At 35.1% G+C, this 27,044-nt stretch overlaps 1 protein-coding gene across 1 annotated transcript in view; it reads right to left on the reverse strand.

Annotated features, from left to right (window-relative positions):
* Positions 1-1,313: 1,313 nt before the first annotated feature.
* The window catches only part of TMEM209 (transmembrane protein 209), a 35,847-nt gene continuing 10,116 nt past the window's right edge, over positions 1,314-27,044 (reverse strand). The window contains exons 7-15 of the mRNA XM_012789212.3: positions 21,891-22,066; positions 21,197-21,268; positions 18,275-18,371; positions 13,155-13,280; positions 10,775-10,872; positions 9,050-9,164; positions 8,861-8,958; positions 6,467-6,540; positions 1,314-2,178 (exon numbers count right to left, since the gene is read on the reverse strand). Of these exons, the coding sequence (XP_012644666.1) occupies positions 2,124-2,178; positions 6,467-6,540; positions 8,861-8,958; positions 9,050-9,164; positions 10,775-10,872; positions 13,155-13,280; positions 18,275-18,371; positions 21,197-21,268; positions 21,891-22,066 (911 nt within the window). The 3' untranslated portion in view covers positions 1,314-2,123. The remainder of the gene's footprint in view (positions 2,179-6,466; positions 6,541-8,860; positions 8,959-9,049; positions 9,165-10,774; positions 10,873-13,154; positions 13,281-18,274; positions 18,372-21,196; positions 21,269-21,890; positions 22,067-27,044) is intronic.

The raw sequence follows: 27,044 nt of genomic DNA on the forward strand, positions 1-27,044 counted from the left end.
ACAGCTCGAGAGAGACATTATGTTTGGTGATGAATTTGGGAATCAAAGGCAGAGAGGTGACAAACAAAGTTGTGGAATGAATGAGATCTCTAAGGAAAGGCAAATACAGTGAAATAGAGGACTAAAGACTGACCTTTGAGGAATGTCCATATTTAAAGTATTTATATTGCAAAGCTAAGTCTAGAAAACACCACTCTACATGCTGCATGTCTTTCCTGTTAAAATATCAGCTTAAAGTATTTATTAGTTTGAGAAAGCCAAACAACACAGCATTTTTATGACTCAGTGGGAACTAAATTATAAACACTTAAGTAGGCCTTTAAAAGAAATGTGGCTTAAGTAAAGGCTGATATTTACAAAGGAAGAAAAGGATAAATGAGACAGTGAATGTAATCTAGAAGACTGGTGGATCTGATCCCATAAGAAGTCAAGCAATGAGAAGAAAAACTTGTGACATATATCCTATAAATAACATTTGATTAGAGATATTTACTCATTTTAACACAAGGACCAAAAAATTTGCCTTATTTGCAGTGCACTGTTCTCCTGAAGGGTGAATTCAAACTAATTCACCAAAGTATTTTTTAATAAAAGCTACATTTAAATAGAAACTGGCTCAAACATTCAGGAAGAAAAGCTAATATAGGAAAGCAACCCAGAGTACAGTAATCAATACTAGACACTAGCATGCAAACAAAATATCTTTTCTTTTTCAGTAGGTACCTCTAGTCTTTTTACATATATATATTTACTGTATATTGTATTTTTTGATAGTAACCTTAAAAATGTCATAGCTTTGAATTTTTAGACTAAATGCTGTCTTAAGTCCTATAAAGAAAAAAAGACCTTTTATCTTATGTATTGTTAAAATTTTTCTCCATAATGCTTTTAATAAAGTATATGCAATTGTACAGTATAACAGTATAGCAATTATTATTCCATGACATCTTCAATAACTTTTGAAATAACAGACTTAAATTTTGACATGTTCTTATGTTTAACATGTTTGATATTTTCTTCCCAAAATATCATAGCAAATATATTGAGCATATACCAAAAGCAGTTAAAAGATAAGAAATTCCTTTCCTTTGGAGATCAACTTTTAAAAACAGGAACAACTTTTTGAAAGGTGAATTTATAAATCATACAAAATTGGATGCATATATAACACTGACATGCAATTTTTCAAGACACTGGTTTTAGCTGTTCCCAGGTTTGTGTGAGGTGACAAAAGCAGTCTCTAGTATGTCGACCAAGAAAACATGCAATGGTTGGCTACTACACATATGTACAGAAAATAAATACGGAGAGTCAAGCAAAACTTACAAATTTGTTAACTTCACACTATGCAGATATTTTGAGCATATCTAAAAAATTTAAACACAGGATATCACTATGATCTTATAGCGAACTTTAAAAATAACACAATATTATGGAATAGTGGAAACTGAGTTGCTAAAGCTGAAACAGTAAACTGTTCTCTTGACATCCTCAGACTCTTAACTAAAACCCAAACAGATTAATTCTCACAGCTAAATTTACTCCAAGAGTTGACTTCTTAAATGCCAACACTGTCAAACTTCTTTTAGTAACATTTTAAAACATACATGAACTTAAAACATTACTTAGGAGTTAATAAAATTTCTTTGGACTTTGGGCTGACTTGCAGAACACTGGGGAAATAGATTTAAAAAAACTAAATTAGTGATTTTCTTTGTTTCTAAGTACTTACAATACTAAATAACATGACTGAAAAAACACTTTTTGGTGGTGGAAGAGTCAGGTGGGTGACTCTTCTTTGAGGGTTACAATGAAAAAGGACTCACATTTAATTAAGGAGGAATGGCACTGATTTGGGCCAATAAAAACCTGAAGTCAACTGAAATTTCTAAAATGTGATGTAAAACTGAAGATAATATCTCTTGGTGTAGAAGATACAGGACATTTTCACAAGGACGTTTCATAATAGTTAATTTTTTGTTAAATCTAAAGGGTTTGTAGCATATACACATGCGTATCTTATTTCATAGAAATAAGAAGAGGCAGTGACTCAGAGATGGTTAGATTCAACAACTTCTGGTTCAGTGAAATAGAAGTCCAAATGTTTGGAATTAAATGATCCCCTACTCGCCAAAAATCCACAAAATATTCACACCGGATAGACCAAGATTAACTCTCCTATAAAGAAGGGAGGAAAAAAAAGTTTTAGTAGAATTGCTTTCCAAGCATTTTAAGTCTTTTTCCAATAACTGAAACAAGAATCTTTATAAAAGTAATACATGTTTAACTGATGACATTTAATGTGATTCTGTAATGAATTAAGTTATACACAGTTTAACAGGTCACTCTAGTAACAGTAATTACTTTCTTAACTATGCTTAAAACCCAAATTTAGAATAAATAGATTTATGAAGTGTTGAAAATTAATTTTCCAGTAAACTTCAAAAACTACTACACTAGGTAATAGAGAGAGCTAATGAAATAGTTTTAGCAAGTAAGATTCAAAGAGTCAATTAAATTTAAAAAATGAAAGATACAGAGATGCTAGGCCTCTTAGAGAACTACACCTACTTGATTTGAATTAGGCACTTACAAACTATTAGGGATGCTTTAATGAGTTTGCATATATTAATACATCTTAAACTAAACCATATTGTATATAGCAACAAAAAAATTCTATTTCTCCTCCAGAGACTAATATTTTGTATTCAAAATAAACTATACTTAAAATCTAAGGGAGGCCGGGCGCCGTGGCTCACGCCTGTAATCCTAGCTCTCTGGGAGGCCGAGGCGGGCGGATTGCTCAAGGTCAGGAGTTCGAAACCAGCCTGAGCAAGAGTGAGACCCCGTCTCTACTATAAACAGAAAGAAATTAATTGGCCAACTAATATATATAGAAAAAATTAGCCGGGCATGGTGGTGCATGCCTGTAGTCCCAGCTACTCGGGAGGCTGAGGCAGCAGAATCGCTTGAGCCCAGGAGTTTGAGGTTGCTGTGAGCTAGGCTGACGCCACGGCACTCACTCTAGCCTGGGTAACAAAGTGAGACTCTGTCTCAAAAAAAAAAAAAAAAAAAAATCTAAGGGAAAGAGAAGAGGGCTATAAGAGAGAGTAGTTACCCATCTAGCAAAATGAGAAATTGACAATGTCCAAAACTGAAGAATCAAGGAACAGCTGCGTATCTCATTATTTGGAACTATAAGACTAACATCAAAAGAAAGAGCTAAAAAAGTTTCAAGTGGCAGCTTTTGGGATGTGTACAGGGAACTGCTTATTTCTGTCATAAACTATTAGCTCTATATAACTTTTAAAATTATTATAATGTATTAACCTTGATAAGAAATTAAAAACAATTACCAAAAATGCCCTTCGAAACAGGTAATTTCTATCAACAGTATTTTCCATTTCCTCATACCCTAACCAACACTGCAAAATGATAAATCTCAGTTTGCTAGAAAAAAAATGCTGTTTTAATTTTGGATTGTTTATGAGGATAAGCATTTTTCTGTTTATTAGCTGTTTGTATACTTTTCTGTGAAAAAGTCTTTCACATCTTTGCCCACTTTTCTATATTTTTCTTTTCTAATTAATTTATGACTTCTTTGTATATGACTAATATTAGCTAGGTCTGCAATATGTTGCAGTATAATGCTTTGTCTCAGTTTATCATTTAAATTTAAATTTTATGGTGTCTTTTGCTAAACAGAACATTTAGATCACCATGCAGTCAATTCTGCCCATATTTTTTTTTCCCTTTTGGAAGTTACACTTGCATCTAATTCTAGTAACTGCATAAATACCTGGCAATTGGTAATGTACTGATAATATATTTGGATCAATCTGCAATTTTATGGTCATGATTCCAAATGGACTATACCTGAGCCACTCTCTTATTTCCTTTAAGTTATGGGATAGTTTTTAACTATTAGATATATTAAAAAGATTCACCAGTCATATTACAAAGGTTAATAATTTCAAAGTTTTTCCTCCTTGGTTTAAAAAAAAATCCAATAAAAAAAAACTCATTAGTTTTAGTCTAAAATGCTTAATTTTTCATATATAAGTTGCTCATTAAGAAGAGATAAGCACTTCAAAAATTATATCCATCCTTGGCGTCTGAGTAAAATTATGCCCGACTAAGCACTTTTGAAGTTTTTTCATTTTTATGCACATGACAAATTGTAAATGGCACTCAACACAAACTTCATGCTATCATAACAAATCATTTTATACATCAAAATATCAATTTGGATTTATAGAGGAAAAGATAAATTTTCAATTAAAACCAAAAATTCATTGTTTATTTATATTATACAAGTTGAGCATCTGTAACCCAAAATGTTCCAAATCCAAAACATTTTAAGTGCCAACATGATACTCAAACTCAAAGGAAATGCTCATTAGGGCATTTTAGATTTCCAGATTAGGGGTGCTCAACCAGTAAGTATTGCAAATTTTCCAAAATCCAAAAAAATCAGAAATCCAAAATATTTCTGGTCCCAAGCATTCCAGGTAAGTGATATTCAACCTGTATTAACAATATATTTATAGCAAATTCCATATTCCATCTAATATATATAGCAACACATTTATAACTAAGTATTTCTAGAAATTTTAGGGAAAAAAAATCTGTATATACTGACATGGAAAAATGTGCAAAATATACCATGAGATTAAAAAAATCTCACTACCTAGAGTAGTATGTTTGGTACTATAAATTTTTAAACCAAATCAAAATCAACTTATTTCCAGCAAGCAGTCTGGAGACATAAACCTGAAACTGTTAACACTGGGTGTCCTGAGGGAGTTGGGATTGAGAGAGGCTGATCAGAGAGAAACTTTCATGTTCTAGATTACATATTGCTGTGTCATTTAAATATTTCTCTACTGAGCATGCATTATTTTCATAATTTAAAAATAAAGGAAAAAGTACATTAGTACCTCACAAAAGTGAGTTTCCTCTTAAATCTTTCTTACATTAAAAACTATATGATAAAAGAAGCTGATAAATATTTGTGTTTGTTTACAACTTTTTGTTCATGTTTGTTTTAATCTTTGCATGTAATATATTTAAGGACAGAAGCTTTGCTTTCTCTAGAGCAGTGCTGTCCAATAGAAATACAATAGAATCACAAATGCAAGTCACATACATAATTTAAATTTTCTAACAGACACCAAAAAAAGCAAAAATAGGCAAAATTAATTTTAAGAATATATTTCATTTAACCTAAAACATCCCAAATAGTATTTTGGGCCAGGCACGGTGGCTTCATGCCTGTAATCCTAGCACTCTGGGAGGCTGAGGCGGGTGGACTGCTCGAGGTCAAGAGTTCGAAACCAGCCTGAGCAAGAGCAAGACCCCGTCTCTACTATAAATAGAAAGAAATTAATTGGCCAATTAATATATATATAGAAAAAATTGGCCAGGCATGGTGGCGCATGCCTGTAGTCCCAGCTACTTGGGAGGCTGAGGCAGCAGAATGTTTGAGCCCAGGAGTTTGAGGTTGCTGTGAGCTAGGCTGATGCCATGGCACTCACTCTAGCCTGGGTGACAAAGCGAGACTCTGTCTCAAAAAACAAAACAAAACAAAAATAGTATTTTGGTATGTAATCAATATGCAAAATTATTAAGGAGATATTTTACATTTTGTATATGACATCTTTGAAATCTGGTAGGTATTTTACTCTTTAGTCCATCTCAATTTGGACTAGTCATGTTTCATATGCTCAATGCCACATGTAGCTGGTGGCTACTGTGCTGGACAGCACAACTGTAGAACACATATAACTTCCAAATTACACAGAAGATACCTAAACAAACCTTGAAAGAGGCATGCATATCAGAAGAGGAATTGACCACAGGTCCCTTCTCCTCCAAGCCCTTCCCTCTACATTTTGTTAGGCTTAGGTTACTTAGTATGGCAGAGTGGAACCCAGAAGCCAAGTCTGCAGACTCCTAGACCTGGCATTACCAGATTTCCCTAGCTTCATTTGGAGCCTACTTATTTCAAACGTTATTTGATACACTAAAATTTAATCAAATGTCTACACACAATTTTGAATTTGTTGGAATATGTGAGCTTCATTACTAAGTATGCAAACCATTTCAACTGATTATTTTTCCATCCTAGTTAACAACATTATAGAATGAGTACTGACTCCATCTCTCTCAAGTATAAACATTTTGCAGAATGCTTTGTGTCTGAAATGGAATGGCTTGAAAAAACCCAATGATGTGGTTTATTTACCTTTTACCAATAGGGAAATGGAGGTTCTGAGGAATTGATGGACTTGCCCAAGAGAGCAAAGCTAGTAGCGACAGAGCCAAGCTATTTTAATACCAGAAGCCGTATCTATTGTTGTTCAGTCATAAATCTTTTCAGTTACATGCTGCCGCCTTCTGCAGAATCTTAACATAATATCAGTTAATAAATTAAGTACTTTGTTTTTAAAGCATAAATACTTACCCAAGCATTCCTGACTCTTTGGTCTTTATGATATAGAGAAACATTAACAATGTATGAAACATATTATTTCTGCCCTGGAACAAAGACCAAAAAGATAAGATTTAAACCAAACCAAAAAGACTCAATCTGGTACGTATAGTAAGTGCAGATCCTATTAATTAATATTCTACTAAATCATAATTCCATGTAATTCAAACATTCATTTATTCACTCAACAAGTGCCTATTGTCAATACTTTGTGCCAGGAAGTAGGAATACTATGGTGAATAAAACAGAAAGGATACATGTAATCAAGGAGCTTAAAGGCTAGTAACAAAGGCAGACAGTAAACTAAGAATTAAAACAAAGTCTGAAGAATACTGCAAGATGAGAAGTGGATGCCACTGGAACCTATGAAGGTACAGCATCTAACCTAGCAGACTGGTGAGGCAGGAGACATCTCCCTGATGGAAAGATTTATAAGTTGAGACCTGAAAGATTAGTCCAGAAGAGAGCTATTCTGAGGTTGGTATCCCTGTACACTACACATAAAAAATGCTCTATCTCTAAAACTGAAAGCATACACAAGAGTGTTGGGATTAAAAAAGCTTTTAGCCATACTTCAAAATAACATTATAGTACACCTTATTATATAAGTAACGTTAGACATAAATTTATTTTATCTATAAGGGACTACTAGGCAGTGTTTCGCTAACTCTAAAATCAAACTAATATATAATTGTTGGTCTGTAAAAACAACTCCTAGTTTGTATTTTCAATTTACTGATTGACTTTTACCTGTTTACTCTGACTTAGTATGTTTTCATTCAAAATCTGAGAATAAACAGAAAAAACTAGCCAATGCAGTGGCATGTGCCTGTAGTCCCAGCTACTCAGGAGGCTGAGGCAGGAGGATTGCTTGAGCCCAGGAGTTTGAGGTTGCAATGAGCTAGTGAGCTATGATGACACCACTGCACTCTAGCCTGGGCAACAGAGTGAGACCCTGTCTCCAAAAATAAACAAGCAAACAAAATCTGAGAATGTGTTTTTAAAAGTGTTTCTTTAAAAAAAAAAAAAAAAAAAAAAGGGCTGGCATGAATACTAACAGAACTTCAACAGCCAAAAATATTTATATACTTAAAAAGATAAATATTAAATTTGAAAGAAATAAAATTAATATCTTCTCTCAAATATCTGATAGAGAACACAATTATAATTACAGCAAATGTACAATTTCTCAGTAACAATACTAATAACAAAAATAACTGCAAAGGTCATTCACAGAACTGATGTTTGTAATCAAGAGTAAAATACCTGGATGGAAGTGTAAACTGGTATAACAACCTTTTAAATAAAGTAACTGCTATTACATATTTTTTTTTTTTTTTGAGACACAGTCTCACTTTGTTGCCAGGGCTAGAGTGCCATGGTGTCAGCCTAGCTCACAGCAACCTCAAACTCCTGGGCTCAAGTGATCCTCCTGCCTTAGCCTCCCAAGTAGCTGGGACTACAGGCATGCACCACCATGCCTGCCTAATTTTTTTTTATATTTTTAGTTGTCCAACTAATTTCTTTCTATTTTTAGTAGAGATGGGGTCTCACTCTTGCTCAGGCTGGTCTCGAACTCTTGAGTTCAAGCAATCCTCCCACCTCGGCCTCCCAGAGTGCTAGGATTACAGGTGTGAGCCACCGCGCCTGGCCGCTATTATATATATTTAAAAGCCTTAAAAATATTCTGTGACCTAGAATTCTACTTCTGGAATTCTAAAGAAATGATCCAAAATGCAGATAGCTGTATGCATGAATATCCAACATGTTCAATACTAGGAGAAGAGTTGAATAAATTTTGTTATAATCTCTCTTTTTTTTAAGAGACAGAGTCTCACTCTGGTCCAGGCTGGGATGCAGTGGTGTGATCATGGCACACTGCAGCCTTGAACTCCTGGGCTCAAGAGATCCTCCTGCCCCAACCTTTCAAGTAGCTGGAATTATTGGTGCCCACCTCTATGCCCAGCTATGTTATAATCTTATAAGGAAGTTTTTTATAGCCACTAAAAAATATTTTTATGAAGATTATTAATAGTATGGAAAATTATGTATAAAGTTAATTTTTAAATGCAAGATATAAAACTACATAAATAATACAATTGTAGCTCATAAAAAATACACAGAAAGACCAAAATTAAATTTATCAAAAGGCAACATGCCAAAATGAGTGATTTTTCCCCCTATACTTATACTTTCCCAAATTAAGTACATACTACTTTTATAGTTAAAAAAATATATATATAAGAAACACATTTCCCCTAACTTAAAAGGTTTCCTACCTATTCCATAAATAGGAGATTCTAATTTTAAAAACATTATCTAAGCAAGTCATCTATGACATTCTCTAACTTCTATATACAAAAATACCTTTGGAAGATTGTAGACATGACGTTGGTATATCAACTCATAATGGGGAGGGTTGATAGCACTCTGATAAATGCAAAAAACATTCTCATTCGTAACATCTGTAAAGGAAATATGTTATATTAGAAAATCAAACCACCAGAGATATTTCATATGAAAATCTTAACACATTCTTTTAGGAGAGGTTTATACCTGGTTTATTTGGTGTCTGAACAAAGTGCTGAGAAGTAAATGTTTTTCCGTCAGGGTACTTAGGATGTGGAGGTAATCTGGAATCAAGGTATGTGCAAAATACATGCATGATGATCTGAAGATGACGAAATAATTTTTCAAAGTCAGCATGAAAATCTAGCATGGATACAGACCTTTAAAAACATCTGTATTTATAATTATCCCACTTTAAAAAATTTTCTCTAAAGAATTAGCCAAAATGCTTTCAAATGGTTCTAAGATAAAATCTATAGAATGAAAATATAAAAACACATAATTCAGGTAACATGCCTATTTAATCCAAAATTTCTTTCCTATAAACATAAGGAATTCACCAATAGGATCTTTTCCTCTCTTAAATCATAAATGAATTCAGTGTGTTTAAGATATGAGTCTAGGCTTTATTCAAATAATCTACTCAAAATTTACAACAGAAAAATATATTTGCCATCAAATCAGTCTATATTTTGATGGGAAGATTTCCTCTGCAAACTGAAAAAGAAAAAATTTAAATACTGCAGCCTACAAAGTTACCATCATCTATGTGTGGGGGGGTTGGGGGGGAGGCTTAAACATTAGACTACTATTCCCAAAACATTTGATCTTCATTTCTAGATTTTCATAACAATACTAAAAAAGGACATTCCTAGCTTTATGTTATATGGATTATTCACATCCATACAATTAATTCAACAGCAAAACCAAGATAAAACACACATACATTCAATTCTCAGTCTGAATATCAACATTTAAAACTTAATTTCTCCCATAACAGTCACTATAAAAGAAAACAAAGAACATGATTTTGAAAAACTCTTAAGCATGCAAAAACCTTTAAACTCTTTGATCTAATCTAATTCTAGGAATCTAAAAATTCTAGGAATCTTTCTTAAAGTGATAATCCCAAATAAGAAAGCAAAATGCATCATGACCTTGCTTGCCACATCATTTATGATAGGAAAACAAATAAAAATCCCTTCCCTGTCACAAGTTTCTCCAACTTTTCGGTCCAATATAGGAGAATAGTTCAATGACAGTGTATAATAATGAAAAAAATACTTAAACATTACAAAAGTGAAAAAAAAGCAGAATATATAATTTTACATATAGAATAATTATAACTATGATAAAAACATTGAAAAATAGCACCATATACATCTTAAACTGCTAAAAAAAAGAAAAAAAGAAAAACATCACCACCTAAAGAAACAAACAAACAAACAAATACACAAAGATGTTAACAGTGATTGGTTAAAATGCTGTTACTATTATAATTTATTTCTATCTTATTTTCTAAATTATTTTTAATGCCTTTTTTTTTTTTTTTGAGGCAGAGTCTTTCTCTGTTGCCCCAGGTAGAGTGCAGAGGCGTCATCAGAGTTTACTGTAACCTTAAACTCCTGGCCTTAAGCGATCCTCCTGCCTCAGCCGCCTGACTAGCTGGGACTACAAGTGTACACCACCATGCCCAGCTAATTTTTTCTATTTTTGGTGGAGATGGAGTCTTGCTCTTGCTCAGGCTGGTCTTGACTCCCTAATCTCAAGTGATCCTCCCATCTCAACCTCCCAGAGTGCTAGGTGAGCCACCAGGCCCCCCTACAGTGCCTGGCCTTAATACTCATTTTTATAATGAATAAACAACACATAAATCCAATAACAAAAACGTTAAACTAAAAAAACAAAAAATAAATAAATCTAGGCACTTACAGCAGAATCAGTGGGCAGGTCTGTGTCCCACTTTCGTCCTCTGAAGTCTCCACCTCTGTTCCATCGAAATGAGCTCATACAACCTCCCTGAGAAAGTTCTGTGGCAATAAAGGTGACATTTTAAAAAGCTAAGAATATGTAAAAAAGAAAAAAGACCATGTGATTATAGTAAGGGAAGCACATCTTAAAAACCTGATCAAAACACCTAAACCTAAAGAAATACAAGATATAAAAGTTCAAGTTAAATAGCATGAAGAAAGAAATGAGATAAAACCAAAATGTGGGATGATAAAACTACCTTTCTGGGTTCTTAAAAACAGTCACTGGACAATTAAGAAATCTGAATATGGACAGTATATTTGATGGTATTATAGAATTATTATTATTAATGTTTAAGGTGTGATAATTACAGTGTGGTTATGTAGTAGAATGTTCTTATTTTTAGGAAAATGCATGCTGAAAGTAATGATGTCTGCAATGTATTAATACTTTCAAATAGTACAGAAAAAAAGTGTCTGTGTGTGTATATGCAGAGAGAGAGAGAGAGAATAAAAGATGGCAAAATGTTGCTATTCAATCTAAAACACAATACAGGGTCCATTGTATTCTTTTAAACTTTTTTGTATATTTGATATACTACTTCATATATTATTTGTGTATATGTATACATACAGAGAGAGAGACACATACATACATTATTTTTAGATGTACAGATACCCTGTTATTTATGGGGCACCTTGACAAAAAACTCAAAAGTTGAATTTACAGGAAATACAGAGAACATATAGGTCATGTAAAACTACACTATGGAGATGGATTCACCAAAACCCACACCGTATAAAATTCCATAGACAAACAATCCAGTTCTTATAACAAATAAGTGGCAAAGGAAAAAAATGGGATGGACGGGAAGCCAATAGCCTAAAAGAAACTTAACCAATTGCAACGTGTGAGAATAGGTGGATTCTGATTCAAACAAATACTAAAAAATGTAATTACATATTTTATGAGATAGCGGGTAATTTGAACATAGGCTGGATAATTCATAATGTAAAGAATATTAGGTATAATTATATTGTGGTTACATATGGTTGTATTAGAGTTTTTTAAAGGTTCTCATCTTTTAGAGATACACAAGGAAATATTTACAGATGAAATGATAACAATGTATAGGATTTGCTTCAAATAATACAGGAAGGAAGTAGATAGGGTATGGACAGGGCAGGGGTTGTCCAGGGACTAATGGGTGCTGGAGCGGGGTGATGTATAAGAAAGTTGTGTAGGCCGGGTGCGGTGGCTCACGCCTATAATCCTAGCACTCTGGGAGGCCAAGGCGGGCGGATTGCTTGATGTCAGGAGTTCGAAACCACCCTGAGCAAGAGCGAGGCCCCTGTCTCTACTATAAATAGAAAGAAATTAATTGGCCAACTAATATATATAGAAAAAATTAGCTGGGCGTGGTGGCACATGCCTGTAGTCCCAGCCACTTGGGAGGGTGAGGCAGAAGGATTTGCTTGAGCCCAGGAGTTTGAGGTTGCTGTGAGCTAGGCTGATGCCATAGCACTCACTCTAGTCTGGGGGGGGGGGGGGGGGAAGAAAGTTGTGTATATACTATTTTGTCTAGTTTTGTATATGTTTGAAACTCTCCTTATATAAAAAGTCTTTTAAAAGTCATAGAAAATGCTTACTTCTGATTCCCAACCCAAACTGAGGGAAAAGGGGAAGCACAGCATATTTTCAAATTAAGATTTATAATAAATTTGAATACTACATCTAAAACTTATTTTAGTGATGAGAACATTTTACAAAATTTATCCAAATTTGAAAAAATTCTAACTTCATGAACTGCTCCCCAAGTAAGGTAGCACGAAGAGAATGTGTAGGAATGTCAGGAAGGATAACTTTCCCGATTCTCAGGTCAGCCTCTTCAGATCATATCTCCCTCCAAATAAAGAATATATAACACATACAAGAAAGCAACATATGAAACAGGAATTATAAAAATTAAGAGAAATAAGGATCAGCATGTTGAAATTATAAAGACTGTCACAGTGGCATCCATTCTTGGCACTCTAAGAGTAGAAAATGAGTGAAATATTCACTTGAGCCCATTTGGCTCATATTTAAGCTCCCTATACATAATTAAATTAATTAATGTACTCTTGGCTAATGTTACTTGATAATTCTTAGCATATAAAATATAACACCCAAAAGCTGTTCAAGTATAAGACTTAATTAAGTGATAATTAGATATATGTTTATAAAATATAAGGTCATAGTTATGATTTTAATTGAAAAAATTTTTTTTCTCAACGTTTAGTTATAAAATCCCAAGGAAGTGAAAAAGCTCTTGTTTTTTTCTCTTCAAACCAATAATTACCTTTGATCCTTTCAAATAAGTATTCCTGATTTGGTGTGAGGTCTAGATACTGCACGATTGTATTCAGAGTCGGAATGAGAGGGGCTTTGACCAGGGCAGCTTGTTTCAAGCTAGTAATACTAGCCTCTGTTAAAAATAAAACACAGAGAACACAGATTATCCTTAATGTGGGTCTCTAAAAGAATGAAAAATGCTCTTCTTCTTGTGTTCATATAGCTTGCTTCTCATGGCATTTACACAAGTTAGTGATGTTTTCCCTGACTACCCTATCTCTAAGTCCCTGAACAATAACAATATCTTCCTGTGATTTTTTTTCTCCTTAGCACTAACCCCTATCCAACGTACTTCCTCTATTTTGTTTATTGTCTGTCTCATCCACTAGAAGGAATTTGGTTATTTTGCTCACTGCTGTATCCCTAACGCCTACAACAGTACCTAGCACAGAGTAGGTACTCAAAAGATGTTGAAGGAATAAATGAAAGTAACAATAGTTTATCTTAATTTGCATTATCTGCTTTATCTAACACTTATCCCTCCAGGCAAGGTAGCCAGATTTACACCTCACTCCCCCACATACCCCTAAAAAAGCAGCCAAATCCATTTTGGCAAATCTATAAACTAATGTATAGAAATTTTTATAGGATATATATAAAAAGATACATGATAGCTTTCAAAACAGGGTGAATTAGAAGTTGCCCATTATGCCAGGACAAGCAGAAACTTTTTATGATAGTGATTTTTCTTATCATATCATGAAAGTTAACTATACAAAGGAATTTTTTAAAAATTTCAAAATGTCTAACCTTACCAGTAATATCCAATGTTTAGGAAAAGGCATTCTTACATGTGACAGGGTTGCTAGAGTATAAACTGGTATAAACTTTTTGAAGGGAATATGCATCAAAAGCCTTAAAAATATTCACACCTATTGAAATAAAAACTCTATTTCTAAGAAATTACCCTAATGAAATAATTATAAATATAGACAAAAATTTGGATAAAAGGATATTCACTATAACATTATTAATAATAGTAAAAAAAAACCCACCTAAATTCTAGATAATAAAGATTGGTTACATATGCTATAATACATATATAAAAAAATACAATCTACCCATAAAAATAATGCTAGAGAATATTTAACAAAATGGAAAAGGTGGGGGAAGGGAAGCAGGCAACAAAATAATATGATTTCAATTTAATTAAAAGTATATACATATATATCCATATTTCCTCAATTCCTAAATACACACTTTTCACATTTCTTAAGTTATGGTATAACTTATAATGGATACACAGTCATGCATCACTTAATAATAGGGATATGTTTGTTCTAAGAAATGTGTGGTTGGGGGATCTTGTCATTGTGTGAACATCATAGAGTAAACTTACATAAACCTAGATAGTATAGCCTGCTACACACCTAGGCTTTATGGTGTAGCTTATTGCTCCTAGGCTACAAACCTGTATAGCAGGTTACTGTACTGAATACTGTAGGCAACTGTAACACAAAGGTAAATATTTGTGTATCTAAACATATCTAAATATGGGAAAGGTACTATAAAAATATGACACGAAAGATAAAAAAATGGTACAGCTATATAGGGCACTTACCATGAATGAAGTTGGACTGGAATTTGCTCTACGTGAGTGAGTGGGCAGTGAATGTGAAGGCCTACAAGACTTTATAACATTTCCACTGCTGTAGACTTTATAAACACTGTACACTTAGGCGACACTAAATTTATTTAAAACACTTTTCTTTTTCAATAATAAATTAACCTTAGCTTACTGTAACTTTTTTACTTTATAAACTTAATTTTTTTAACTTTTTGACTCCTTTGTAATAAGTTAGCTTAAAACACATTGTACAGCTGTACAAAAATATTTCCTTTGTTTATATCCTCATTAAGTTTTTCTATTTTAAACATTTTTTATTAATTTTTTTAAACCTTTTTTTGTCAAAAATTAAGACAAACACACAAATTATTAGCCCAGGTCTATACAGGGTCAGGATCATCAATATCACTGTCTTCCTCTTCCACATGTCCCACTAGAAAAGTCTTCAGGGGCAATAACACATATGGAGCTGTCATCTCCTGTGGTAACAATGCTCTCTTTGGGAACACCTTCCGAAGGCCCTGCATGAGGCTGCATTACAGTTAACTTTTTAAAAAATAATGACTACACTCTAAAATAATAATAAATAGTAAATACATAAACCAGTAACACAGTTGTTAATTATCAAGCATTGTGCCCTGTATATACGGTACGGGTCATACTTTTATATGACTGGCGAAGCAGTAGGTTTGTTTACAACAGTATCGCCATAAACACATGAGTAATATGTTGTCACTAGGAGATAGTAATTTTTCTGCTCCATTATAATCGTATGGGACCATCATATACCTGGTCTGTCGTTGACCAAAACATCATTATGCAGCACATCACTATATATAGTTAATGTTACAGCATTTGCTCCAAAAATAGTAATTTTTACAACTTTCCAAATTTTCTACAATGAACGTGTATTACTTTTGTAGTCACAAAACAAAGCAATGTTGTTATTTTTTTTTTTTTTTTTTTTTTTTTTTGAGACAGAGTCTCGCTTTGTTGTCCAGGCTAGAGTGAGTGCCATGGCGTCAGCCTAGCTCACAGCAACCTCAAACTCCTGGGCTCGAGAGATCCTTTTGCCTCAGCCTCCTGAGTAGCTGGGACTACAGGCATGAGCCACCATGCCCGGCTAATTTTTTATATATATATATCAGTTGGCCAATTAATTTCTTTCTATTTATAGTAGAGACGGGGTCTCGCTCTTGCTCAGGCTGGTTTTGAACTCCTGACCTTGAGCAATCCGCCCGCCTCGGCCTCCCAAGAGCTAGGATTACAGGCGTGAGCCATCGCGCCCGGCCAATGTTGTTATTTTTTAAAAGCACATTTCTGTGATAAAATGTCTTGAAAGATATAATTTTTTTAATTAAATTTTTTTTGTAGAGATGAGGATCTTGCTATGTTGCTCAGGCTGATCTCAAACTCTTGGCCTTAAGCAGTCTTCCTGCCTTGGCCTCCTAAAGTGCTGGGATTGCAGGCATGAGCCACCACACCCAGCCTAAAAAATACACACATATATATATATAATATATATATATATATATGTATGTATTTTTTTTTTTTTTTGAGACAAGGTCTTGCTCTATTACCCAGGCTCAAGTGCAATGGTGTCAGCTTACTGCAACCTTAAATTCCTGGGCTCAAGCGAATCTCGAGTAGCTGAAACTACAGACATGTGACCTCATGCCTAATTTTTTTTTTTTTTTTAATTTTTTGTAGAGACACAGGTGTCTTGCTATGTTGCTCAGGATGGTTTCAAACTCCTGGCCTCAAGTGATCCTCCTGCCTCGGCCTCCCAAAGTGCTAGGACTACAGGCATGAGCCACTACACCTATCCAGAAGATTCTATGGTTTTATATTTCAAATAGAAAGCTCGGAAAGGAGAAGCACAGGTTTAAATAACATTACCTACACTGAGAAAGTACCCATTCTGGCTTTGAAGCCAGAGAATTCTGGTCTCCCATCACTGGCCTGTACACTGGGCAAGTTGCTTACCTTCTCTTAATTTCAGTAGCCTCATCCATCATCAAGGAGCTGGTTAACTAAAATATTCCCTATTTTCAAAACTAATTACTTGACATCAAGTAAGTTGTAGCATATATATATTTTAGGCAAATTACATTACATGGTACCTTCATTTTTATTTTTAGCAGATAAGAGTTGAAAACGGGTGATTTAAAATTACTATTATACATTCTTTATGCTATATACAACTTTGTAATTAATATTCGACAAGGGTCTTGGTCTTTTATCTATAACATATAAAGAACACCTATTACTCAATAATAAAAAGGAAAATAACCCAATTTAAAAACGGGTTAAAAGATCTGAAAAGACATTTCTCTTAAGAAGATATAAAAATGGCCAATACAAGAGTTTGAGACCAGTCTGGGCAACATAGTAAGACCCGTCTCTACAAAAATTAATAATTAAAAAAATCAGCCAGATGTAGTGGCACATGCCTGAAGTCCTAGCTACTTGGGAGGCTGAGGCAGGAGGATCCCTTGAACCCAGAAGAATGAGGTTATAGTGAACTAGGATCATGGCATTCCACTCCAGCCTGGGTGGTGGAGCAAGACTCTGTTTCCAAAAAAGAAAAAAGGGGGGGGCAATAAACACATGAAAAGATGTTTACCATCACTAGCCGTCAAGGAAATGTAAACTAAAACCACAATGAGATACTATTTTCCACCTACTAGGATGACCATAAGACATATACACCACTGGTGAGACTATAAAATGGTGCAGCTGGTTCAGAAAAGAGCCTGGCAATTCCTCAAAAGGTTTTAAACACAGAGGTACCATATGGCTCAGGAATTCCACTCCTAAGTATATATCCAAGAGAAATGAAAACATATACCCACATAAACAGCTGTATATGATTGTTCACAACATCACATCATTATTCACAGTAGCCCCAAAGTGGAAACAACCCAAATGCTAATCAACTGGTAAATGATAAGCAAACCGTGGTAGGTAGATCTATTTTGAATATAATTCAGCAATAAAAAAAAAATGAAGTACTGTTAAATGCTTAACACAGATGAACTTTGAAAACATTATGTTAACTGAAAGAAGGTAGCACAAAGGACCACATATTGTGTGATTCCATTTATATAAAATACTCAGAACAGGACTATCCACAGAACTACAAAATAGACTGGTACTTGCCTAAGGCTGGGGAAACACATGAGATGGGGTGTGGGGGGGTGACTACTAAAGGGTATGGGTTTTTTGGGTGGGGTGATGAAATGTTCTGAAATTGATTGTGGTGATGGTTGCACTATCCAAAACTTTGGATTATACACTTAAATGAATAAATTGTATGTTAGGTAAATTACATCTCAAAGCTGTTACACTTAAGAAAAAACTATATTACAGACATTCTGTTTTTTATCTTTACCTCAAGATAACCAAAAAAGTTGTAAAACAGCCCATTACAAGAAGAAATTTTCCACTTGGTAGATTTATTGACAATAAATCAAATGTTGGGTTCTATTTTCACATACCTCCTATTTGTAGCTCTGGACAGCCCATTCGTCTCATCTGTGTGCTGACAGACTCAATCTCTTGAACAAGTGGCACTAATATTGTCTCATTGATCCACTAGGAAGAAATGAGGTACAGACTTTGCATATATAATTCCAAAGTATTTCTCAAATAATTATTTTCTTTTTTACAAGCAACTCCTAAGAATTTTTTTTTTTTATTATCCTTTACTTAAATATTAAGAGTCATAAAGTACAGTGAAAGAGAATGGAAGTAGCAGCTACCTGAAGTCAAGAGTTTACAAGTAGGCCGGGCGCTGTGGCTCACGCCTGTAATCCTAGCTCTTGGGAGGCCGAGGCGGGCGGATTGCTCAAGGTCAGGAGTTCAAAACCAGCCTGAGCGAGACCCCGTCTCTACTATAAATAGAAAGAAATTAATTGGCCAACTGATATATATATAAAAAAAAATTAGCCGGGCATGGTGGCGCATGCCTGTAGTCCCAGCTACTCGGGAGGCTGAGGCAGAAGGATCACTCGAGCCCAGGAGTTTGAGGTTGCTGTGAGCTAGGCTGACGCCACGGCACTCACTCTAGCCTGGGCAACAAAGCGAGACTCTGTCTCAAAAAAAAAAAAAAAAAAAAAAAAAAAAAAAAAAAAAAAAAAAAAAAAAAAAAAAAGAGTTTACAAGTAAATATGATATTGGAGTGTAAATTAATTAAGTCACAGTCTTAAATGACATGTCTGTTTTTTCTGAAGAAAATATAAAACTTAGCTATATGTTAATTTTTTTTTTTTTAGACAGAGTCTCACTTTGTTGTCCAGGCTAGAGTGAGTGCTGTGGCATCAGCCTAGCTCACAGCAACCTCAATCTCCTGGGCTCAAACAATCCTCCTGCCTCAGCCTCCCAAGTAGCTGGGACTGCAGGCATGCGCCACCATGCCCAGCTAATTTTTTCTATATATATATATTAGTTGGCCAATTAATTTCTTTCTATTTATAGTAGAGATGGGGTCTTGCTCTTGCTCAGGCTGGTTTCGAACTCCTGACCTTGAGCAATCGCAATCCGCCCGCCTCAGCCTCCCAGAGTGCTAGGATTACAGGCGTGAGCCACTGCACCCAGCCTTATGTTAAATTTTTATTCAAATTTTTTTCTATGATTATTATACTTAGCTAAAGGGATAATCTTCAGTTTATATTTCCAGGGTAATTACTCACACATTTATAAACATAGTATTTGTACTGGTTTGTGATGATAGCTTTTCAAACTAATATAACTTATTAACTATCAGCAGGCTCACCTAGTTTCCTAACCACAGAGATTCATCACATTTGAAACTGGTTTGTAAATATCACAATATTATTTCAGGACTAGAAATTTCAAATTCCTTTTTCATGGCTAATATCAAACTAATTCTGGGATGTGAAAAGACTGTCTAAGCAAACTCCTTATCTAGTTTGTGTGTTACTGTTTTGTGTGTGTGTCTGTAGCAACTTCAGGCACCACTTCTATTTCCATGCTTTTGTTTAACCACAAAATGAAAGGCTCAAAAAATGTTTCAGAAGAAAAACAAGTCCACAATTCCTTATAAACAATGTTGAATTTAAAACTTCTGAAAATAAAGTTTTTTTGTAATCCATTTAGCAAGCAAAATTTGATATACTGGTAAGACTCAAACTGAGTTGACAAGAAGCTACTATAGATTTTATTGCACTTAGTATGACTGTTCATATGCTTTGTTATGAAAATATTAATGCAGTCCATTGCTGGGAACTAATGACTCTGCTGGTGGTGTTACAAAATATGTGGTACAGGTATATACATACTGCTTTTTTAAAAAATCTAAAAAACTCTAAATTTTAGAACATGGTAGCCTAAAGAACTCAGATGAAGAATAATGTTTGTATTTTTCTAAAGGGCTCATACTCCTGAACAAGCTTTTAAATTTTAAATATATTAACATTTTTAGACTAGCCTATAACTGAAACTACAACAGATTACAAGACATCATTTCACTCATTCATTCTTCCAACATTTATTACATGCATCCCACTTGCCAGCCACTTTTTGGCTGCAACAAAACTATTTAAGGTGTCCAGGAGAGAAAGCTAGGCCTTACCCCCAGAAATTCTAACTGAGTAGGCTTAGGATTGGGCTCAGGAATTTTGATTTTTAAAGTGCTGTCTAGGTTTCTGGTTCAAGAAAGCAGGCTACCATTTTTACCTGTCCCCCTTGATGCCCTATGTAAATTACGGTAAAAGAATAAAAACAAGCACAAGTGATGTCAACATAGTTCTAGAAGATGCAGAGTGGCTAGATAAGTGTTGAGGGATGTAAATAGGAGAAGCAGCAGGGTTTATAGAACGTAAGTGGAGCTACCTGTAGTGGAGGAGGGAGCCAATCAGCTCAACAGACCTGGGGACGCGACATATTGGTACTACAGAGATTGGGGTAAAGAGGTAGAGTTGGAAACAAAGGAACTAACCAACTTTGTAAATGGAAAAGCTGACCTCCAGGTCAATGATTAGAGAGGGTTCTTCTCTAGAAAAACTGAAATTATGTATATATTCTGAAGTAGCTTCAAACATATATTGTCTTATTTCTCTAACTTTTAAGTTTTCTGAGGGCAAGGACCCCATTTTTGTTTCCTTCACAATTCTACGTATGTGATCTGACTGACAGAAAAGCAGTTGTTATTAACTATTAACATATTGTTCCTTTATCTTTTCAAAATACATTGATTTACTAAAAATGGAGGGTGGGAAATCCCATGAAAATGGACGCCAAAAGGTAAATGTCATGTTTACCCCTATAAATGTACCATTCACACTGTACTTTTAATAATAATTAATGCTAATATCCTATTTAATAACAAATCTGATAGTCTAATAACATGTTTTGCATACCGAGGCACTAATTGTCCAAAAAATAATGTCAGGACTTACATTTCTAAACTTAGCTGTCCATGAATCCATATGATCAAGAAGTTGTCTATTCATAGTCACTCTTGCCCAAACCTATTAAAAATACACCATGTATAAAATGAATAATCAGTGAGGAAAAACCCTGCCAAAGCATCATTCCTCCCCTTACCCTAAAAAAATATGATGAACTTTGAAAAAAATCTTCACAAATATCCATATTCATCTAGTTAATATTCAAAATTTTATTACCCACTTAAAGTTGCTATTCATGCACAGATATATCCTTAAAAGTTCCTTATATTAGTATGCTTAAAGAATGTTTTTATTGCTTCTAAGAACAAAATTAAAATCCCATATTTGGTATTACAGTGATGGAGTTATAGACTGACAAATGTTCTAATCCAAATGTATTTTACAAGCAAGAGTCTTGTATATGTTAAGTACAATTAGAAACCCGAGAGTCTTTTGATAATGCATATAGAAAGATGTTTCAGGCAAGGCACTAATGTCAACCATGTGTCGCAAAGTAAAATGTACAGCATAATTTAGTTTTAGGTACACAAAGTAAGAGAGGAGCTCTTCCAGTGTTTAATGTGTGCCAGATTTACATTTCTATACAGTAAAAGTGAAGATTATAGAAAAAATGTCTCCAAAGTTGAAGACTTTCTAACAATCCATAAATCGTAAATATTAAGTCATTTTATTTTCCATTTACCTCTTCTGCAGCTTGTTTAGAACTGAGATCGGCTTCATCTTTGTTAGCACATGGGGCCTGAGACCTACAGGCAAGCTGATACTGAAACTTCTTTAGAGTTTGTGCATAATCCCCCACAGAACGACTGTAGTTCCAAAAAGTAGGACTGCTGGAAGGAGAGGTAGAATCTGGGCTCCCTGCAAGTATTAATTTAAACTGTATAAGTCTGTTGTAGTAATTTTTACAACTAGTTAACACATACCTATTAATAGGTACTTAGGCAACGGCAATGAAGGAATCAGAAGGCAAACCCCCAAGGAGCTTCTCTCCTCTCTCCTCCTCAACATAAATTTTCTCTTTAAAGAACACCGACTGCTTGTATTAAAAATTAAAAGGAACATTTTCTGAGCGGTATCAATTTAGGAACCATAACAACAATAAGTAGTTGAAAGTGTTTATTTTTATTGTATTTTATTTTATTAAACTTGTTTCATTCTCTAAGACATTTAAATCATTTAGTTATAAACAAACAAAAGACAAATTTCTTCAGGAAATAAATAGGCTAAGCAAGTTCCTTGCTTGAATTTTTAGAAGCTTCTCCTGAATGGGATAAGCACAGCCTCCTATTATAGACTACTCTCTTGAGCTATAGGCTAAATTTACTCATCCCTGCACTATACTGTGTTTTATTTAATATCCTGTAGTAATTCCTGCCTGGTATTAAAAGACTATCTGCTGACTCACTCCTTAATTTACAAAATTGCCGAGGGCAGTAGCTCAGCCTATAATCTCAGCACTTTCGGAGGTCAAGGCAGGAGGATTTCTTGAGATTAGGAGTTAAGAGACCAGCCTGAGCAACACAGGGAGATGCCATTTCTACAAAAATTAAAAAAATTAGCCAGGTGTGGTGGCTCATGCCTGTAGTCCCACCTACTCAGGAGGCAGAGGCAAAAGGATTGCTTGAACCTGAGAATGTGATGCTGTAGTGACCTATTAACAGGTCACTGCACTCTAGCCTAGGCAACAGAGCAAGACCCTGTATCTATAAAAATAAATAAATTTCCAAATTTACTTTTTGGAAATGTAAAAAGGTTACATTGAGGAATCTACTCCTACAGAGGCCCATAGCAGAGTACTTATCATACTTCAGTGTTATAGTTTGTTTTGCCAAATAGAATTTGAACTCTTTGAGGGTAGGGAGTATTTTTCTCCCCTAGCCTCTAGCATAGTACCTGAATAAATAAGCAAGTTTTCAATGACAAATATAAGGTATTTATGAAGGGATTAGTTTTTCATAGTTAAAGTGATATCAAAAATATCAATTGAGCCGGGCGTGGTGGCTCACGCCTGTAATCCTAGCACTCTGGGAGGCTGAGGCGGGCGGATTGCTCAAGGTCAGGAGTTCGAAACCACCCTGAGCAAGAGCGAGACCCCGTCTCTACTATAAATAGAAAGAAATTAATTGGCCAACTAATATATATAGAAAAAATTAGCCGGGCATGGTGGCGCATGCCTGTAGTCCCAGCTACTTGGGAGGCTGAGGCAGCAGGATTGCTTGAGGCCAGGAGATTGAGGTTGCTGTGAGCTAGGCTGACGCCATGGCACTCACTCTAGCCTGGGTAACAAAGCGAGACTCTGTCTCAAAAAAAAAAAAAAAAAATATCAATTGATACTTTATGGTCTTGGAGGGGAAAGAAAGAAAAAAAGATACTTTATGCTCTCACACAAAAATCACAAACATAGGCCAGGTGAGGTAGCTAATGCCTCTAATCCTAACACTCAGGGAGGCCAAGGTGGGCGGATCGGATGGCTCAAGGTCAGGAGTTTGAAATCAGCCTGAGCAAGAGCAAGACCCCATCTCTACTAAAAGAATAAAGAAATTAATTGGACAACTAAAAATATATATTAAAAAAAATTAGCTGGGCATGGTGGTGCATGCCTATAGTCCCAGCTACTCAGGAGGCTGAGGCAGAAGGATTGCTTGAGTCTAGGACTTTGAGGTTGCTGTGAGCTAGGTTGACGGCCACGGCACTCTAGCCTGGGAAACAGAATGAGGCTCTGTCTAAAAAAAAAAAAAAAATCACAAACATAAACCAGTTCTTTTTTTTTTGAGACAGTCTTGCTTATTGCCCAGGCTATAGTGAGTGCCATGGCGTCAGCCTAGCTCACAGCAACCTCAAACTCCTGGGCTCAAGTAATCCTTCTGCCTCAGCCTCCCGAGTAGCTGGGACTACAGGCATGCGCCACCATGCCCGGCTAATTTTATATATATATATATTAGTTGGCCAATTAATTTCTTTCTATTTATAGTAGAGACGGGGTCTCGCTCTTGCTCAGGCTGGTTTTGAACTCCTGACCTCGAGCAATCCGCCCCACCTTGGCCTCCCAGAGTGCTAGGATTACAGGCATGAGCCACCGACCGGCTAAACCAGTTCTTTATCTTAGAATTTCTAAAAGAAGTGACTATAGAAGAATAAAATTAATTTTCTTGTGATGTTTATATGCACTAAGGATGAGAGATCATGAAAAGGATATGTAGCAACCTTTAATTCATCAAAATCTTGAAGGTTAGCCAGTCTTGTGCTAGGAGCTTTGGTGAATATAGTATGTTTCATGCTAAACATATCACATAAAAATAAAAAGTTATCTCAAGAAATATCACACTTTGTGTGACATTAAATTTCAAAGTAGGACTTCTGACAAAATTGACTCATAGGAATGAATTAATGTCAAGAAAAGAAGTTGTAAACAAACACAAATGATTTAATAAATAAGGAACAATAAGAAACAGGGTAATGATAAAGTTTTCCTATTTTGATTAATCATATTCACTATTAACTTTAGTAATAGTAAGCTTTCTTTGAAAAAACTTGAACCTGGGAAAAATTTCATTGAAGACTGGCCTTAGATAATGGATAGAAACAGGAATTTTTAATACTTCTTGGGCATTAAAGTAAATAAAAAATATATATAGCAAGCAGTGACAAATTAGGGCCTTTCTGTGATGAACATCAATAATATCACCACTACCACCAACACCTCCACCAAAATAGCACAAAACTATAGATGGATAACCTCAAAGACCTAAGAATCAAAGCACAGAGAGATTTAGATACCTGGCAACATAGCAAACCAGATAATCTAAAATATTTCCCAATATAAATATCTAAAAATGATTACTAAATAAAACAGATTATTTAAAAGAATAATGGAGCTTGCAAAAAAGTAAGGGTACAAATAGCCAGTGGCTAAAAATGAAGAGCAAACTGAAAATCAGAGTAGCCTGTGGGTTGTGGCTGCTCTAGAGAAGCTTGCAGTCCTTGAGAAATCTATCAGCTTGGATTTTAGTGTCCAAGTGGGAACTGGAGATAAGGATTTGAGCCTGGGAGAGTAAAGAGTTGGATTAAGACCTTTACTCTACCCCATTTCCTGCTCCCAGCATCGTGCCAGGAATTTCAAAGGGTTACATTCTGAGTAGATAAGAGAAAAAATCTGTCCACTGGCACCATGAGATAAAGGAAGCACATCTGTCTTAGACTGTTGGGAACTTTTTTTTAAAGTCCTGCGATTTAAAAATCACAGATTCATCTTCACTTGGGTTTAGAGTGTCTATTTACAGTACCTATAAGGTCCAGGAATGTCCAAGCTTAGAAATCACTTAAATTAGCTCAAGGGCAACGATACTTCTTAGGCACCTGACAGAGGCATATATAAGATGGCTAGGAAGAGACAGGGCATCCATCCAACTTGCCCAGGACAGACAAAACACTGACAAACCTCTACTGAAGATAAGCTTACCACAACAAACAAAATTACATAAACCACAAGCATAATGGTCGACAAGACAAAAATGTCAGTATTTAACCTGCAAGAACGTTAGATAATTGAACTACTGGACAAAGACTTACTATTTTAAAAAGTGTGTTTAGGCCGGGCCCGGTGGCTCACGCTTGTAATCCTAGCACTCTGGGAAGCCGAGGCGGGCGGATTGCTCAAGGTCAGGAGTTCAAAACCAGCCTGAGCGAGACCCCGTCTCTACTATAAAAATAGAAAGAAATCAATTGGCCAACTAATATATATATATAAAAAAAATTAGCCGGGCATGGTGGCTCGTGCCTGTAGTCCCAGCAACTCGGGAGGCTGAGGCAGTAGGATTGCTTGAGCCCAGGAGTTTGAGGTTGCTGTGAGCTAGGCTGACGCCACGGCACTCACACTAGCCTAGGCAAGAAAGCGAGACTCTGTCTCAAAAAAAAAAAAAAAAAAAAAAAAGTGTGTTTAAAGTGACTGAGATAGAAAATGGAATTGAAGTGACTGAAACAAATAAATTGGGTTGAGGAGTAAAACAGAATGCTCTTATTTAAAGAGGGGCAAACTATTAAATGTAGAAGAAATGAATATATTAGGAAGTCTCCATTTTGAGCCACTACTGTATTATCTCATTCAGGCAAGAATCATCAATAGATGTTAAAATTACTGGGTGAAAAACTGTTAGGGGAACAGGATACAAAAGAGAAAAGCTATTATGAAGAAATCTGGTTGTCATCACCTTGATCAAGTGATCCAATTTTACTATGCCAACAAATGGACAAAACAGCATCATGTATCTCTTCATACAATACACTGAAAGGGACATGCCACCACCTAAGTATTCTCGCCAGAAAATATTTAACCTGAATTCAATACTCAGGAAATGATCAGACAAATCCAAATTTGCAAAACAACCTGATCTTTTCAAAATGTAAACGTTATACAAGACAAAAAAACAAATAAATGTTCTAGTTTAAAGACAAAAGAAGCAGGACAACTAATTGCAATACATGATCCCTAACTATATCCTGCATCAGTAAAAGAAAGAAAAAGAGCTATAAGGGTTGTGATTGGGTCAACTGGGGAAATGTGAGTAGGAATAATTGTAGTATCTTAAGCACGACAATCATACTATAATTATAAAGGAAACTGTCTTGTTCTTAGGAGAAGCATGTGAAATTATTTAGGAATGAAATGGCACACTATCTCCAACTTCCTTTCAAATGGTTCAGCAAAAAAGTATATGCGTGAGTGAGAAAGAGAGAGAATGAATGACAGTTTGGTTTGCCACTACTGGAGAATGGAGCTACAAATATTCTTATTCTGCTTATTCTGTCCTGTGTAAATGGATTGGAATTGAAGGTATCA

The sequence above is a fragment of the Microcebus murinus genome, chromosome 9 (genome assembly GCF_040939455.1).
Source record: "Microcebus murinus isolate Inina chromosome 9, M.murinus_Inina_mat1.0, whole genome shotgun sequence".
NCBI classification, from domain to species: Eukaryota; Metazoa; Chordata; class Mammalia; order Primates; family Cheirogaleidae; genus Microcebus; species Microcebus murinus.